The sequence below is a fragment of the Odontesthes bonariensis genome, chromosome 21, assembly GCF_027942865.1.
Source record: "Odontesthes bonariensis isolate fOdoBon6 chromosome 21, fOdoBon6.hap1, whole genome shotgun sequence".
Classification (NCBI taxonomy): Eukaryota; Metazoa; Chordata; class Actinopteri; order Atheriniformes; family Atherinopsidae; genus Odontesthes; species Odontesthes bonariensis.
The window spans coordinates 19,314,114-19,329,584 of record NC_134526.1 but is presented as its reverse complement, the minus strand read 5'-3'; the positions used below and the strand labels follow the sequence as shown (position 1 = coordinate 19,329,584).

At 39.5% G+C, this 15,471-nt stretch overlaps 1 gene segment (V, D, J or C); it reads left to right on the top strand.

The window, feature by feature from the left end:
* Positions 1-13,707: 13,707 nt before the first annotated feature.
* On the top strand, positions 13,708-14,196 carry LOC142371918 (Ig heavy chain V region 5A-like). The segment is given in 2 exon segments: positions 13,708-13,792; positions 13,889-14,196. Coding segments are annotated over 2 exon segments (351 nt in total).
* Positions 14,197-15,471: the final 1,275 nt, after the last annotated feature.

Sequence of the window (15,471 nt, the reverse complement as noted above, 5' to 3'; positions counted from 1 at the left end):
AAATACTTTGAATTAATAATCTTTGAAAGAGGAGTGTATATATTTTAACATTTACAACTGACCTGTACATCTACTGAAAGATAACCAATAATAATCAGTAAGTTATACATTTTAAGTATGGTAATAAAATTGGCTCACAAAATGGGTCACGGTCATTTTTATTCTCATCCTATTTTTTCAATTAATCTTTTCATCTTTCAACAACATGCTGCTGTTTACCTGCTGTTATCTGTGGTTTACTGATGAAGAATTTGCAACTCTTGCCTTAATCTGTGTTCATACAAACCTGCCTACAGCTTGATATTTTCATTCACTCCCATCTCGTCCCTCTCCCTAAAAAAAGAATTTTTGAGCATCATATCTGCTGTATTTCTTTACTTTACACATTTGAAATTTGATTTAGTCCTTAAAACTGATCCGATTAAAACACATAAACACTCATTATTACCATCACATCACTGAAAGTCCAGTTTCAGCAGAATCCCTCATGGTATGAGGAGTCAGTGCAGCACTCATCAGAGAGGAAGACAGAAAACTCAAACACACTAATTTGACCTACATAAATGATTAATTTCACCCGATAGAGATCATGTATCCATGTAAAAACTATCTTCATGTCACAAATGATACCATTTAGCTACATGTGATGACATTTATTAATTAATAACAGTCAGTATTCATTACAAAGAAATCATAATGAATATACTTCTGCTCAGCTTACGACATTCCTGTGAGGAGGAGGGAATGCAAATCTGACGTCCTCCACCTTTATCTGACTGCAGAGACGACAACAGAGAACAGTTAACACAGAGTTCAACAAGATGGAGAGTAGGACAGGACTGCTGCTGTTGACCATCTGCTGGGCAGGTGAAAATATTCACAGATCCTAATATTTCATAGCTTTTGTTTGTATCAGCAGCCTATCTAACTTGATATTTCTTAATGTTCTTGACAGCTGTTGAGAGTCAGATTCTGACAGAGTCTGAAGCGGTTGTTAAAAGGCCCGGAGAGTCCCACACTTTAACTTGTACAGGCTCTGGATTTACATTCAGCAGCTATCATATGGATTGGGTTCGACAGGCTGCTGGAACTGGAGTGGATCGCTTTTGTACACACAGGCAGTGCTGCTAAATATTACTCCCAGTCAGTCCAGGGCCGATTCACCATCTCCAGAGATGACTCCAGCAGTAAAGTCTATCTACAGATGAACAGTCTGAAGACCGAGGACACAGCAGTGTATTACTGTGCCAGACACACACAGTGAGAGACAGAAACAGGAGATTTGTACAAAATCTACTTCCTCTATATGTCATCACCACCAGGAAGACAAGCATGAAACTCTTGACTAATCTCCAAAGACAGGCACACTATTCCTCAAACACACAGTACTCTGTGTGGTTTGAACATTTGTGGAGAAGAATTCATATTCTCGCAAGCAGTCACACTCTCTTTTTGATATATGTTGATATGCTCTGCATTTCACGTCTTATTCACGACTGCAGCACAGCAAGTCAACATTCATTCAATAAACAGGAACACATTTCTAAACACTTCACTCAGCGTTGCCACACTGCCTCTAAACAGCGAATATTACGTTAAAGAAAACAGCAAAACATCTATTGTTGATTGGAAGTGGATATATGTATCTGGCAAAGAGAACAATCCCAGGCTGAGAGTGTTCATATGATAACAACTTTAGGGCAAAACAAAAACCAAAGTCATGTCTTTTTCCATGTTTAGATGTGGAATTATCAGTCCCCCCTTTTCAAAACACTAGAGGGCAGTCTAGGACTGAGCTTAATATCGTTCTTGCATTAAGACTTGATAATCTTATGATAAATTATGTGCATTTGAATGATCAAAACCTTTCCATCTGAGAGTATCAAATAATAGTTTTGTCAGAACCTCTTTGCTTCTCTGACAGACCTAAGATATTCTGGATGAATCATCTGGAGCGGACACTGAGATAATCGAAAGTGGCTTTTCTTTTTCAAATCATATCTTTACCTGCACCTAGATCTAAAAACATGTCTATATGTTATTTTAGCCTCCTGACGAAAAAATTGTGTGTTATCCATGTGTTACTGGCACGTTATCATGCTAATGTGTGTTATCAGCACATTAAAATCAATTTGGTTTCATAACGGATTCAAATCTGATGGAGCTGTATTCTTCCTGTGAGGAGGAGTCAATGCAAAACCTACATGTCTTACATCTCTACTTATCTGGCTGCACACAGGATGGCAGATAACAGTGAACACTCACCTTAACACAATGACTGTTTGGACAGGACTGCTGCTCTTATATATCTGCTGCGCAGGTGAAATGTTTATTGAACCTAATCCTGCATAGATTTTGTTTGTGCCATTAGCGTATTTCACTAGATTTTGTCTAAATTCTCTTGACAGGTGTTGCTGGACAGACCCTGACAGAGTCTGAACCAGTTATCAAAAGGCCTGGAGAATCCCATAGGCTGACCTGTACAGGCTCTGGATTCACATTCAGCAGCTATCCCATGGACTGGGTTCGACAGGCTCCTGGAAAAGGACTGGAGTGGATCGCTTTTGTACACACAGGCAGTAGTTCTAAATATTACTCCCAGTCAGTCCAGGGCCGATTCACCATCTCCAGAGATGACTCCAGCAGCAAAGTCTATCTACAGATGAACAGTCTGAAGACCGAGGACACAGCAGTGTATTACTGTGCAAGACACACACAGTGAGAGACAGAAACAGGAGACTCATACAAAATCTACTTCCTCTTTTTACCATAACCATATAGATATTTTGTTTTAATACTCAGCAATTTCCACTGAAACTTTTGAGAAATAACTGACTTGATATTAATTCCTGTTGCATTTGTGTGTATGTGTGTTTATTTTAACCTTTGTTTTGAATGTAACACTGCTTATGTACATGTTACGACCCAAGGATCGTATATAGTGTCTGTGTGTGTGTGTGTGTGTGTGTTAGCGCTGCAGCCAGGTGAGTTGGTGAGCAGGTGAGTTGTCCCAGCTGTGAGTGACTAGGTCTAATCAGCTGGGCTGCTTTTAAAAGATGCTGGAAGACGCAACCCAGGTGCCAGTGGGGCCAGCTATTGTTGGAGTGTTTTTGCAGTAGCTTGTGCAGGTTGTCTGAAGCGTAACTCTTACAGTGGAAGGAGGTTGACAGTTTGTTTTTGGGTTCTGTTGTTCTGTTAATCATTTAGGCTCTTGTTTGTCCTCAGCAGGTTCTGTTGGGATTGTGTTTTTCTTCTAGGTTTTGGTTGAATAGTATTACTTTTCTTTTCCAATAAATAACCATTTAACATCACCCATCAGTTCTCATTGTTTTATTTCCTCAGTCAGGGGTAACACTTTATTGTTACCCCGTAACAGTCCAAAATGTTTAACAGTAATTCCAATGTTGCAGATGCAATATTTTGGTGACAAAACAATTGCTGAACTCCATGTTAAAAAGCCTTTATATACTGTGTGTCACCCAGTACAGTGATTGTCTAAATGAGTTGAATAACTTATAATTTAACATATCACGTGCCTCAGATAGCAGCTACTATGTACTTACTGTGTATGATGAACGAACCTGCATCGATACATATGTAGACGAAGACAATCCAATTACAACTACTTGTATGAGTAGTTTCACAAATAGTAAGTGACATTATCCTGTTCACTGTCTGTGAGGCACACCTTGTTATAAAATATAAAATTTTAGGATAGAGTTCAGAAGAGTATTTATTTTTCTTATAAGTTCCAAGTTGAAAATGAATGTAAATTGTATTGTATATATCCATCAAACTATAACAGTTAGAAGAGCCACTCCCTCCACATGATATCTTGATGCAAATATTCAGTCTGTACACCGTATATCTGACCTGAAGCCTTTTCTTGTATTTTATGTGGAGCATCAGAGATCACATCTCCTCAGGATGATGAACAAACTCACTCTTCTGCTGCTTGCTTTCCCTCTGAACCTGTAAGCTCTCTTGCTTTCTTGCGGTTAAGCTTTTATCAGACAGCATTTCCTTATAGTTGGCCAGTGAAAAAACTGGGGAGACCCTAAGTCTCTTTGGAGGGGATCTGGCTTTCCATTGACCTGCTGCAAGTAAGGAATGGTTTAAACAACCTTTGGGAAAACCAATGGATTGAATGGGTTATGTACACAGTGATGCAGCTGGGCACGGTTATGCCTGCAGTCTGATGGGAATAACAGAAATCACCAGAGATAACATCAACAACATGGTGTATCTGACTGTCCAGCTTAAAGCTTTAAGAGGACTCTGCTGTGTATTACTGTGCAGCAGACACACAATAGAGCAGGTGTGTCCAAAGTCGGTCCTTGAGGGCCGCTGTCCTGCAGGTTTTAGATGTTTCCCTGCTTCAACACACCTGATTCAGATGAAATGGATCTCTTCAAAAGATTGTTAAGTTCTGCACAAGCCTGCTGATGATGCATTGATCTGAATCAGGTGTGTTGAAGCAGGGAAACATCTAAAACCTGCAGGAAAGCGCCCTCAAGGACTGGATGTGGACATCCCTGCAATAGAGGCTTAACAAAAACTTTATAAAAAGGTTTCACAAAGAACAACAGGTGTCAGCATGCCCTCTTGTTGTTCAATGTTTTTCCACATGTAAATTCAAAGGGTGCTTTATTGGAATAACATTTTCGATGAAAAAAAAAAATGTTTGCCAAGAATCAACAAACAACACTAAACACAACCATTGTATGATAATATTAAATCAGATTTTATTATAGTAGTTGCATCCTAGTGTGAAGATAAAATTTCACCCTGGTTTAAGTGTGAATATGAATGTATATTTTCACTTTCCTTGTGACATCCCACTTTTATGATCTGACGGCGCCATATTGTTTTAATGCAAATCAAACATGGTCACAGGTTTCATCCTATAAAGAAATGATGTCAGGCTTCCAGTTACAGCAGAAGACGAGACATCAGATCACCTTCAGCACCAACAAGTTCTCTGTAGCTCTGCTGCTGCTGCTGGCTGCTGGATGCTGTGAGTCTCACTGAGGCAGAGACACTGACAGTATGATCACACCACACTGGCTGTTAACTGTTGTTGTACTGATTCTACATTCAACATGTTTTCCTCCACAGGTGTGAAGTGTGAACAGCTGACACAGCCAGCCTCTGTGACTGTACAGCCAGGCCAACGTCTGACCATCACCTGTCAGGTCTCTTATTCTCTGGGCAGCTACACAGCTTGGATTAGACAGCCTGCAGGGAAAGGACTGGAGTGGATTGGGATGAGAAATACTGTAGCTTCATACTACAAAGATTCACTGAAGGGCAAGTTCAGTATTGACCTCGGTACTTCCAGCAACACAGTGACTCTAAATGGACAGAATATTCAGCCTGAAGACACTGCTGTGTATTACTGTGCGAGACGCCACAGTAACACAAAGCATCAGCAGACCTGAACAAAAACCTCTAAGAGGTTGAACACTTGTAACATGAAACCACCAGAGGAGGAGCTCTCACACCATAAATGATTTGAGATGAGCTCAATGAAAGAAGAGGTGTATCAAATGTAAATAACACTTACATTTGTATATAGAAATTATTTTAATTTAGATTGGTATAGAAGGTATTGTAATATATTTTGAAATCAGCTCAAAGCTTGTGAGAAATGTTGCATAATTCAGTTTATTCATAAATGTCACACAATTTGATGATTAAGATGGTGTAGAAATGATGTTTTATTCCTTTCAAAGTGAGACTCAGCACTCATACATCAATAAAAAAAAGATGACTTAAAAGATAGTTCACAGCATTAGTTCAGCTAAAGTCTTCCAAACATTTAATGTGAAAACGAAAAAATTTCTGCCATCCTTGTAAGAATTTGAAACAAAATCATGACAACATAAGAAACAACAGCATAGACACACAGCGTTTAGGGTCAGAGCATCATTACTACATTTCTAGAAGTGTTTAAAACTGAATGTGTCTTCATCAATTCATCATCCATGTTTCTATATCACCATTTGTTGTACAACACGACTACAAACTGAAGTATAAACAGCAACAATGCTGCAGACAGGAATAAATACATGTACATTTCAATGAATTACATAAAATAATGATGAACAGATCAAGTTTGAGGAAATGTGGATGAGATGGGGTGTGTTTCTCTATGAGGAGGAGGAGTTAATGCAAAGTCTGATCTCTTCCATCTTTACATATATGTTACAAAGTTTCAGACATGTACTCAATCACTGACAAACACACTGTAGACTGGAGTCTGACAAGTGGCTTTTACAATGATCAGACCTGAGGTTGTGATTGGTTTTCTCTTCCTCTCAGTTAACTGGGCTGGTAAGGACAACATATCTCATCATAAATTCATACATAAGACAGAATGGCTGCTTCCCAGTAGCTAATGAGTTGTATGTGTGCAGGTACTGATGGTCAAACGCTGACTGAGTCTGAACCAGTGGTTAAAAGGCCTGGAGAGTCCCACAAACTGACCTGCACATATGCAGGGTTTAGTGACCATTACTGGAATGCTTGGATCAGACAGGCAGCTGGAAAAGGACTGGAGTGGATTTCTACCATCAGTGATAGCAGTGGTAGCATCTACTACTCTCAGTCAGTGAAAGGTCGGTTTACCATCTCCAGAGACAACAGCAGACAGCAGGTGTATCTGCAGATGAACAGTTTGACCACGGAGGATTCTGCTGTTTATTACTGTGCTCGAGAGCCACAGTGACACAGGAGGCATAAACACTGTACAAAAACTCATCAACAGTATGAAGTCACAGTTTGCCTTTTGTCTTTATCACTCACAGAAATAAACTTCAATTCAACATCTTCAGTCAACACATCAATCAAACTGCTTCATTCAGACACGATTCTGTGCAGCGTTGTTCTAAATTCAATCGAACACACAGAGATTTCATTTGAAGAATTTAAAATATTGGCCATGATAGCTTCAGTAAATTATATATTTTGACAGATTGCCTTTGAACATTATTAAAAATGTTATGAAATTTGTAAAAAAGGGAAACGTAAGCAGGTGTATTTTAAATGATAATCCTCTGCAGCTCAAAGTATCAGGAGACCTGAACAGAACCTCCAGTATTATTGTATCAGCGAACACTTGCATTACTCCTTACTATTTCTTAGTATTAATTTAAAATCACTTGTTAAAAAAAGCTCAAAACTTGATGAAAAAAAAAATCTAAAGGTATAACACCTGCTGATAACAGCATGGAGCATCTGAGACAGTCCAACCTAAGACCAGAGAACTCTGCACTCTGTATTAATGTATCAGAAACGCAGTGGTTCATTTTAATAAAGAGACTTTACAGAAAACCAACAAAACACACACACGTCTCAGTAGAGGCTGCAGTTGATTGCTGCTGCTGAGTTTTATGGGTATGTAAATCTGTATGTCATCAGCAAAGCAATGAAATGGGTTGTCTTTCTTAATCTCTCAGTTAAATGGACAGGTAAGAATAACACATCTTCTTACAAATGTATGTACGAATATATGAAAACTGTGCTAGTGGAAGAATGAACGCTTCGCCATAAATAATGAGTTGTCTTTGTTTAGGTACGAATTGACAAACACTGACTGAGTCTGACCCAGTGGTTAAAAGGCCTGGAGGATCCCACGGACTGACCTGCACACATTCAGAAGATTCTGCCGGGAGTTCTTGTGCTCGAGAGACACTGTGACACAGGAGAGAGAAACTGATAAATATGTACAAATATATTGAGACTAGAGGTATCACATATTCTATTTATTTGTGTGTTTTGATTGTATTGTTCTACACTGACTTATCTGAACAGTTTAAAAAGTTTCACAATGAAAAAATATCGATAAGAATGTGCTGCATATAGAATATTTTTTCAAACCTATACATCACAACATAACTCCAAACAGCAACCTGAGGCGGGAAACTTTCTGTTGTAGCCTTTCAATATACGGCTTATGCAAATTGAACTTCCTGAGAGCCTAACATAAAGACTTGGCGTCTTGCTCACGTTTGCAGTAAAACAAGAGAAGTCGAGAATTCAGATCACCTTCAACTCCAACATGTTCTCTGTAGCTCTGCTGCTGCTGCTGGCTGCTGGATGCTGTGAGTCTCACTGAGGCAGAGACACTGACAGTATGATCACACCACACTGGCTGTTCACTGTTTCCAGAAATGTAATATTCAGTATTTTCCTTTGCAGGTGTGAAGTGTGAACAGCTGACACAGCCAGCCTCTGTGACTGTACAGCCAGGCCAACGTCTGACCATCACCTGTCAGGTCTCTTATTCTCTGGGCAGCTACTACACAGCTTGGATCAGACAGCCTGCAGGGAAAGGACTGGAGTGGATTGGGATGAAACATACTGGAGCTTCATACTACAAAGATTCACTGAAGAGCAAGTTCAGTATCGACTTAGACACTTCCAGCAACACAGTGACTCTAAATGGACAGAATATGCAGCCTGAAGACACTGCTGTGTATTACTGTGCCAGAGACCCACAGTAACACAAAGCATCAGCAGACCTGAACAAAAACCTCTCAGAGGTTGAACACTCGTTGCATGAAACCACCAGAGGAGGAGCCCTCAGACCACTAATATTTTCATGTGTTTGCTGTAACAGTCAGAATATAAACAGTCTATAGATTTTACAAAATATTCTTCATAGACTAAACTGCAGCTGGTTTAAAGGTTACAAATACTTTGAATTAATAATCTTTGAAAGAGGAGTGTATATATTTTAACATTTACAACTGACCTGTACATCTACTGAAAGATAACCAATAATAATTAGTAAGTTATACATTTTAAGTATGGTAATAAAATCGGCTCACAAAATGGGTCATGGTCATTTTTGGTCTCATCCTATTTTTTCAATTAATCTTTTCATCTTTCAACAACATGCTGCTGTTTACCTGCTGTTATCTGTGGTTTACTGATGAAGAATTTGCAACTTTTGCCTTAATATGTGTTCATACAAACCTGCCTACAGCTTGATATTTTCATTCACTCCCATCTCGTCCCTCTCCCTAAAAGAAGAATTTTTAAATAACATTTACTTTACATATTTGAAATTTGATTTAGTCCTTAAAACTGATCCGATTAAAACACATAAACACTCATTATTACCATCACATCACTGAAAGTCCAGTTTCAGCAGAATCCCTCATGGTATGAGGAGTCAGTGCAGCACTCATCAGAGAGGAAGACAGAAAACTCAAACACACTAATTTGACCTACATAAACGATTAATTTCACCCGATAGAGATCATGTATCCATGTAAAAACTATCTTCATGTCACAAATGATACCATTTAGCTACATGTGATGACATTTATTAATTAATAACAGTCAATATTCATTACAAAGAAATCATAATGAATATACTTCTGCTCAGCTTACGACATTCCTGTGAGGAGGAGGGAATGCAAATCTGACGTCCTCCACCTTTAACAGAGAACAGTTAACACAGAGTTCAACAAGATGGAGAGTAGGACAGGACTGCTGCTGTTGACCATCTGCTGGGCAGGTGAAAATATTCACAGATCCTAATATTTCATAGCTTTTGTTTGTGTCAGCAGCCTATCTAACTTGATATTTCTTAATGTTGTTGACAGGTGTTGAGAGTCAGATTCTGACAGAGTCTGAAGCGGTTGTTAAAAGGCCCGGAGAGTCCCACACTTTAACCTGTACAGGCTCTGGATTCACATTCAGCAGCTATCATATGGATTGGGTTCGACAGGCTCCTGGAAAAGGACTGGAGTGGATCGCTTTTGTACACACAGGCAGTGCTGCTAAATATTACTCCCAGTCAGTCCAGGGCCGATTCACCATCTCCAGAGATGACTCCAGCAGCAAAGTCTATCTACAGATGAACAGTCTGAAGACCGAGGACACAGCAGTGTATTACTGTGCAAGACACACACAGTGAGAGACAGAAACAGGAGATTCGTACAAAATCTACTTCCTGTATATGTCATCACCACCAGGAAGACAAGCACGAGACTCATGACTAATCTCCAAAGACAGGCACACTATTCCTCAAACACACAGTACTCTGTGTGGTTAGAACATTTGTGGAGAAAAATTCATATTCTCGCAAGCAGCCACACTCTCTTTTTGATATACTTTGATATGCTCTACATTTCACAGCTCTAAATTGTAGACCAGACTGCAGCACAGCAAGTCAACATTCATTCAATATAAACAGGAACACATTTCTAAACACATCACTCAGCGTTGCCACACTGTCTCTGAACAGCGGATATTACGTTAAAGAAAACAGTAAAACATCTATTGTTGAGTGGAAGTGGATATGTATCTGGCAAAGAGAACAATCCCAGGCTGAGAGTGTTCACATGATAACAACTTTTGGGCAAAACAAAAACCAAAGTCATGTCTTTTTCCATGTTAAAGCAATAAAATGTAACTTCTCAAAAAGCCCATTATGGAGCTCCCCCTACAGGCTGTTCCGAGAGCAACTCTAGTCCGGTCTCTTGCTTTGTCGGCCTCTCTCTTTCTCTTCCTTGCTTCATCAGCAGTGTTGGTCAAGTTACTTTTAAAAAGTAATTAGTTATAGTTACTAGTTACTGCTCCCAAAAAGTAATTGAGTTAGTAACTCAGTTACCACATTGTAAAAGTAATTAGTTACTCAGCAAAGTAACTGTGGCGTTATTTTTTGTGTTCTATAACGCTGTTATGTTCCATAACATCTTTAACATCAAATATGTTAATATTAACTGATTGAATTCATTCAAGGTAAACACAAGAAACTTGTGCTAAAGGAAAAAAAAAATTAACCAGACTCGGTGAATATTTCCCTATACTCCCTATATAGAAGATATAAAAACACTAAATACAGTAATTTAGAACATTCTGTATTTATTTGAACTCAATAGATTGCAGCCTGCCATATGATGCATAGAAATAAATAAATAAATAAATTCTGACCCGAAAAATCGAGTGTTTGTTTTCGAGTGGCTCCGTCTCCTTAGCTGGGGCTCACGCTAGCTGCATTTGGGCTTGGGGTTGGGTTAGCACCAGCCTGCAGAAACAACAAGTGCTTCATATTCGCATGGGTTGATGTAAGGTGCTTCATTAGATTTGAGTTACTTGAGGCAGACGTGGATAAAGTTTTTTTTCCTGGGCATAGCGTGCATGTTACATACACATTCTTGCCTTTTATCTCCACGGGTGAGAAGTAGTGCCGGTACTTCCAGTTAGAGAACGCTACCTGTGAACTTCCCTGGCTTGTCGCCGCTGTCTTGTGTGTGTTTAGCGCGTGCAGTGAGACAGCGTGAGAGGGCTTCCGCCCACCCAGCCAATCATCATCGCATTTGCAACGGTGTCATCATCCCCACCCCTGCTCTCTCCAGGCAGCTGATGTGTAGCCGAAAGCCTACAACCAAATTGTAGTAACGCGCCACTTTATATTCTCAGTAACGATAACGGCGTTGTAAAGATGGGGAAAGTAATTAATTAGATTACTCCGTTACTGGAAAAATAACGCCGTTAGTAACGCCGTTATACTTAAACGCCGTTACTCCCAACACTGTTCATCAGTCAATGTCTTCTTCTGTTTCTTCGGTGCCTCTGCCATGATGATCGTACTGACAATGTTACGCTAGCTTAGCCTTATACCTGGGAGCGTGAGAGGGGTCTATTTGTTTTTGCGGTAAGTGTGCCAGAAAGCAAATCGAAGTACTTCCGCTCAGCTCCCGGGCCGGACCAGCAAAGTTACATAGCGCAGTTTTTCCAACTCAGACCCCCGAAGGGCATAGGAGACAGGCCAATCGTAATATTAAAACTCATTCTAGCCGCACAATTTTTTTCAAGCTGTTATTTTAAGGTAGAAATGTTACATAGTATTGCTTTAAGATGTGGAATTATCAGTCCCCCCTTTTTCAAAACACTAGAGGGCAGTCTAGGACTGAGTTTAATCATCGTTCTTGCATTAAGACTTGATAATCTTATGATAAATTATGTGCATTTGAATGATCAAAACCTTTCCATCTGAGAGTATCAAATAATAGTTTTGTCAGAACTTCTTGGCTTCTCTGACAGACCTAAGATATCCTGGATGAATCATCTAGAGCGGACACTGAGATAATCGAAAGTGACTTTTCTTTTTCAAATCATATCAGGCCAGTGGTTAAAAGGCCTGGAGAGTTCCACAAACTGACATGTACATATGCAGGGTTTGGTGGCCATTCCTGGAACGCTTGGATCAGACAGGCAGCTGGAAAAGGACTGGAGTGGAATTCTACCATCAGTGATAGCAGTAGCTACATCTACTACTCTCAGTCAGTGAAAGGTCGGTTTACCATCTCCAGAGACAACAGCAGACAGCAGGTGTATCTGCAGATGAACAGTTTGACCACGGAGGATTCTGCTGTTTATTACTGTGCTCGAGAGCCACAGTGACACAGGAGGCATAAACACTGTACAAAAACTCATCAACAGAATGAAGTCACAGTTTGCCTTTTGTCTTTATCACTCACAGAAATAAACTGCAATTCAACATCTTCAGTCAACACATCAATCAAACTGCTTCATTCAGACACGATCCTGTGCAGCGTTGTTCTAAATTCAATCGAACACACAGAGATTTCATTTGAAGAATTTAAAATATTGGCCATGATAGCTTCAATAAATTATATATTTTGACAGATTGCCTTTGAACATTATTAGAAATTTTATGAAATTTGTAAAAAAAGGGAAACGTAAGCAGGTGTATTTTAAAAGATAATCCTCTGCAGCTCAAAGTATCAGGAGACCTGAACAGAACCTCCAGTATTATTGTATCAGCGTACACTTGCATTACTACTTACTATTTCTTAGTATTAATTTATAATCACTGGTTAAAAAAAAGCTCAAAACTTGACAAAAAAAAATTCTAAAGATATAACACCTGCTGATAACAGCATGGAGCATCTGAGACAGTCCAACCTAAGACCAGAGAACTCTGCACTCTGTATTAATGTATCAGAAACGCAGTGGTTCATTTTAATAAAGAGACTTTACAGAAAACCAACAAAACACACACACGTCTCAGTAGAGGCTGCAGTTGATTGCTGCTGCTGAGTTTTATGGGTATGTAAATCTGTATGTCATCAATGAAATGGGTTGTCTTTCTTAATCTCTCAGTTAAATGGACAGGTAAGAATAACACATCTTCTTACAAATGTATATACGAATATATGAAAACTGTGCTAATGGAAAAATGAACGCTTCGCCATAAATAATGAGTTGTCTTTGTTTAGGTACTTATGGTCGAACACTGACTGAGTCTGAACCAGTGGTTAAAAGGCCTGGAGGATCCCACGGACTGACCTGCACACATTCAGAAGATTCTGCCGTGAGTTCTTGTGCTCGAGAGACACTGTGACACAGGAGAGAGAAACTGATAAATATGTACAAATATATTGACACTATAGGTATCACATATTCTGTTTATTTGTGTGTTTTGATTGTATTGTTCTACACTGACTTATCTGAACAGTTTAAAAAGTTTCACAATGAAAAAATATAGATAAGAATGTGCTGCATATAGAATATTTTTTTTAAACCTATAAATCACAACATAACTCCAAACAGCAACCTGAGGCGGGAAACTTTCTGTTGTAGCCTTTCAATATACGGCTTATGCAAATTGAACTTCCTGAGAGCCTGACATAAAGACTTGGCGTCTTGCTCACGTTTGCAGTAAAACAAGAGAAGTCGTGACATCAGATCACCTTCAACTCCAACATGTTCTCTGTAGCTCTGCTGCTGCTGCTGGCTGCTGGATGCTGTGAGTCTCACTGAGGCAGAGACACTGACAGTATGATCACACCACACTGGCTGTTCACTGTTCTTTGACTGATATCCAACATGTTTTCTTCTTCAGGTGTAAAGTGCGAACAGCTGACACAGCCAGCCTCTGTGACTGTACAGCCAGGCCAACGTCTGACCATCAGCTGTCAGGTCTCATATTCTATGGGCAGCTACTGGACAGCTTGGATCAGACAGCCTGCAGGGAAAGGACTGGAGTGGATTGGAAGTGCATGTAGTGGATGTACCACAGCCTACAAAGATTCACTGAAGAGCAAGTTCAGTATTGACCTTGATACTTCCAGCAAGACAGTGACTCTAAATGGACAGAATATGCAGCCTGAAGACACTGCTGTGTATTACTGTGCCAGAGTCCCACAGTAACACAAAGCATCAGCAGACCTGAACAAAAACTCCTCAAAGCCTGAACACTTGTAACATAAAGCCACCAGAGGAGGAGCTCTTAGACCACAAATGATTTGAGATGAGCTCAATGAAAGAAGAGGTGTATTTAATGTAAATAAAACTTTTTCAAATTTCAGTTTATCCATAAATGTCACACAATTTTGAAATTTCCATTATTGAGATGCTGTAGAAATTATGTTTTATTCCTCATCAAAGTGAGACTCAACACTCATACATTAATAAAAAAAAAGATGGTTACAAGACTAACAAGATAGTTCACAGCATTAGTTCAGCTAAAGGCTTCCAAACATTTAATGTGAAAACGTAAAATTTCTGTCATCCTTGTAAGAATTTTAAACCAATATCATTAAAACCGAAGAAACAACAGCATAGACACACAGCGTTTAGGGTCAGAGCATCATTACTACATTTCTACAAGTGTTTAAAACTGAATGTGTCTTCATCAATTCATCATCCATGTTTCTATTTCACCTTTTGCTGTACAACACGACTACAAACTGAAGTATAAACAGCATTAAAGCAGCAGCTGTTGTGGTTATAAAATCCTGATTTTAATGGTTTCCATCAACATGTGCTTTAACTGTAATAAATCATGTCCCTCTTCAAAATCACAAATGAAGTATGACTGGGTGACACAATGCTGCCGACAGGAATAAATAAATGTACATTTCAATGCATTACATAAAATAACTAGAAATGCACTCAGAGAGTGCAGACCTCCGCCAATGAAGCTTTGTTTTATAAGCGCATTTTTTTTATCCACCCATATATTGTAGTGAATGGTCTGAAACGATTAACGTCGTAATCCACCACGTGCGAGAGAAAGCGATGCGTCTGCTTAAACTTGTGCATAGATTCAGCTGGCTCGTGTTCCGATTGAAAAGGTTTACAAAGTTAAGACGCTATCTTTCAGATGCGACTTCTCAGAAACGGCTTCCATTTGTGTTTACCTTCCCCCCTGCGCACCCCCTCCTACCCCTCCCTCAACGACAACGAAACAACCAAGCCCCGCCACCTTGTGGCAGGTCGCAAGATTGCAGCGAACAGACAAACATCCAGACATCCAGACAAACAAACCAACAGACTCGGGCGATCACATAACCTCCTTGGCGGAGGTAATAATGATGAACAGATCAAGTTTGAGGAAATGTGGATGAGATGGGGTGTGTTTCTCTATGAGGAGGAGGAGTTAATGCAAAGTCTGATCTCTTCCATCTTTACATATATGTTACA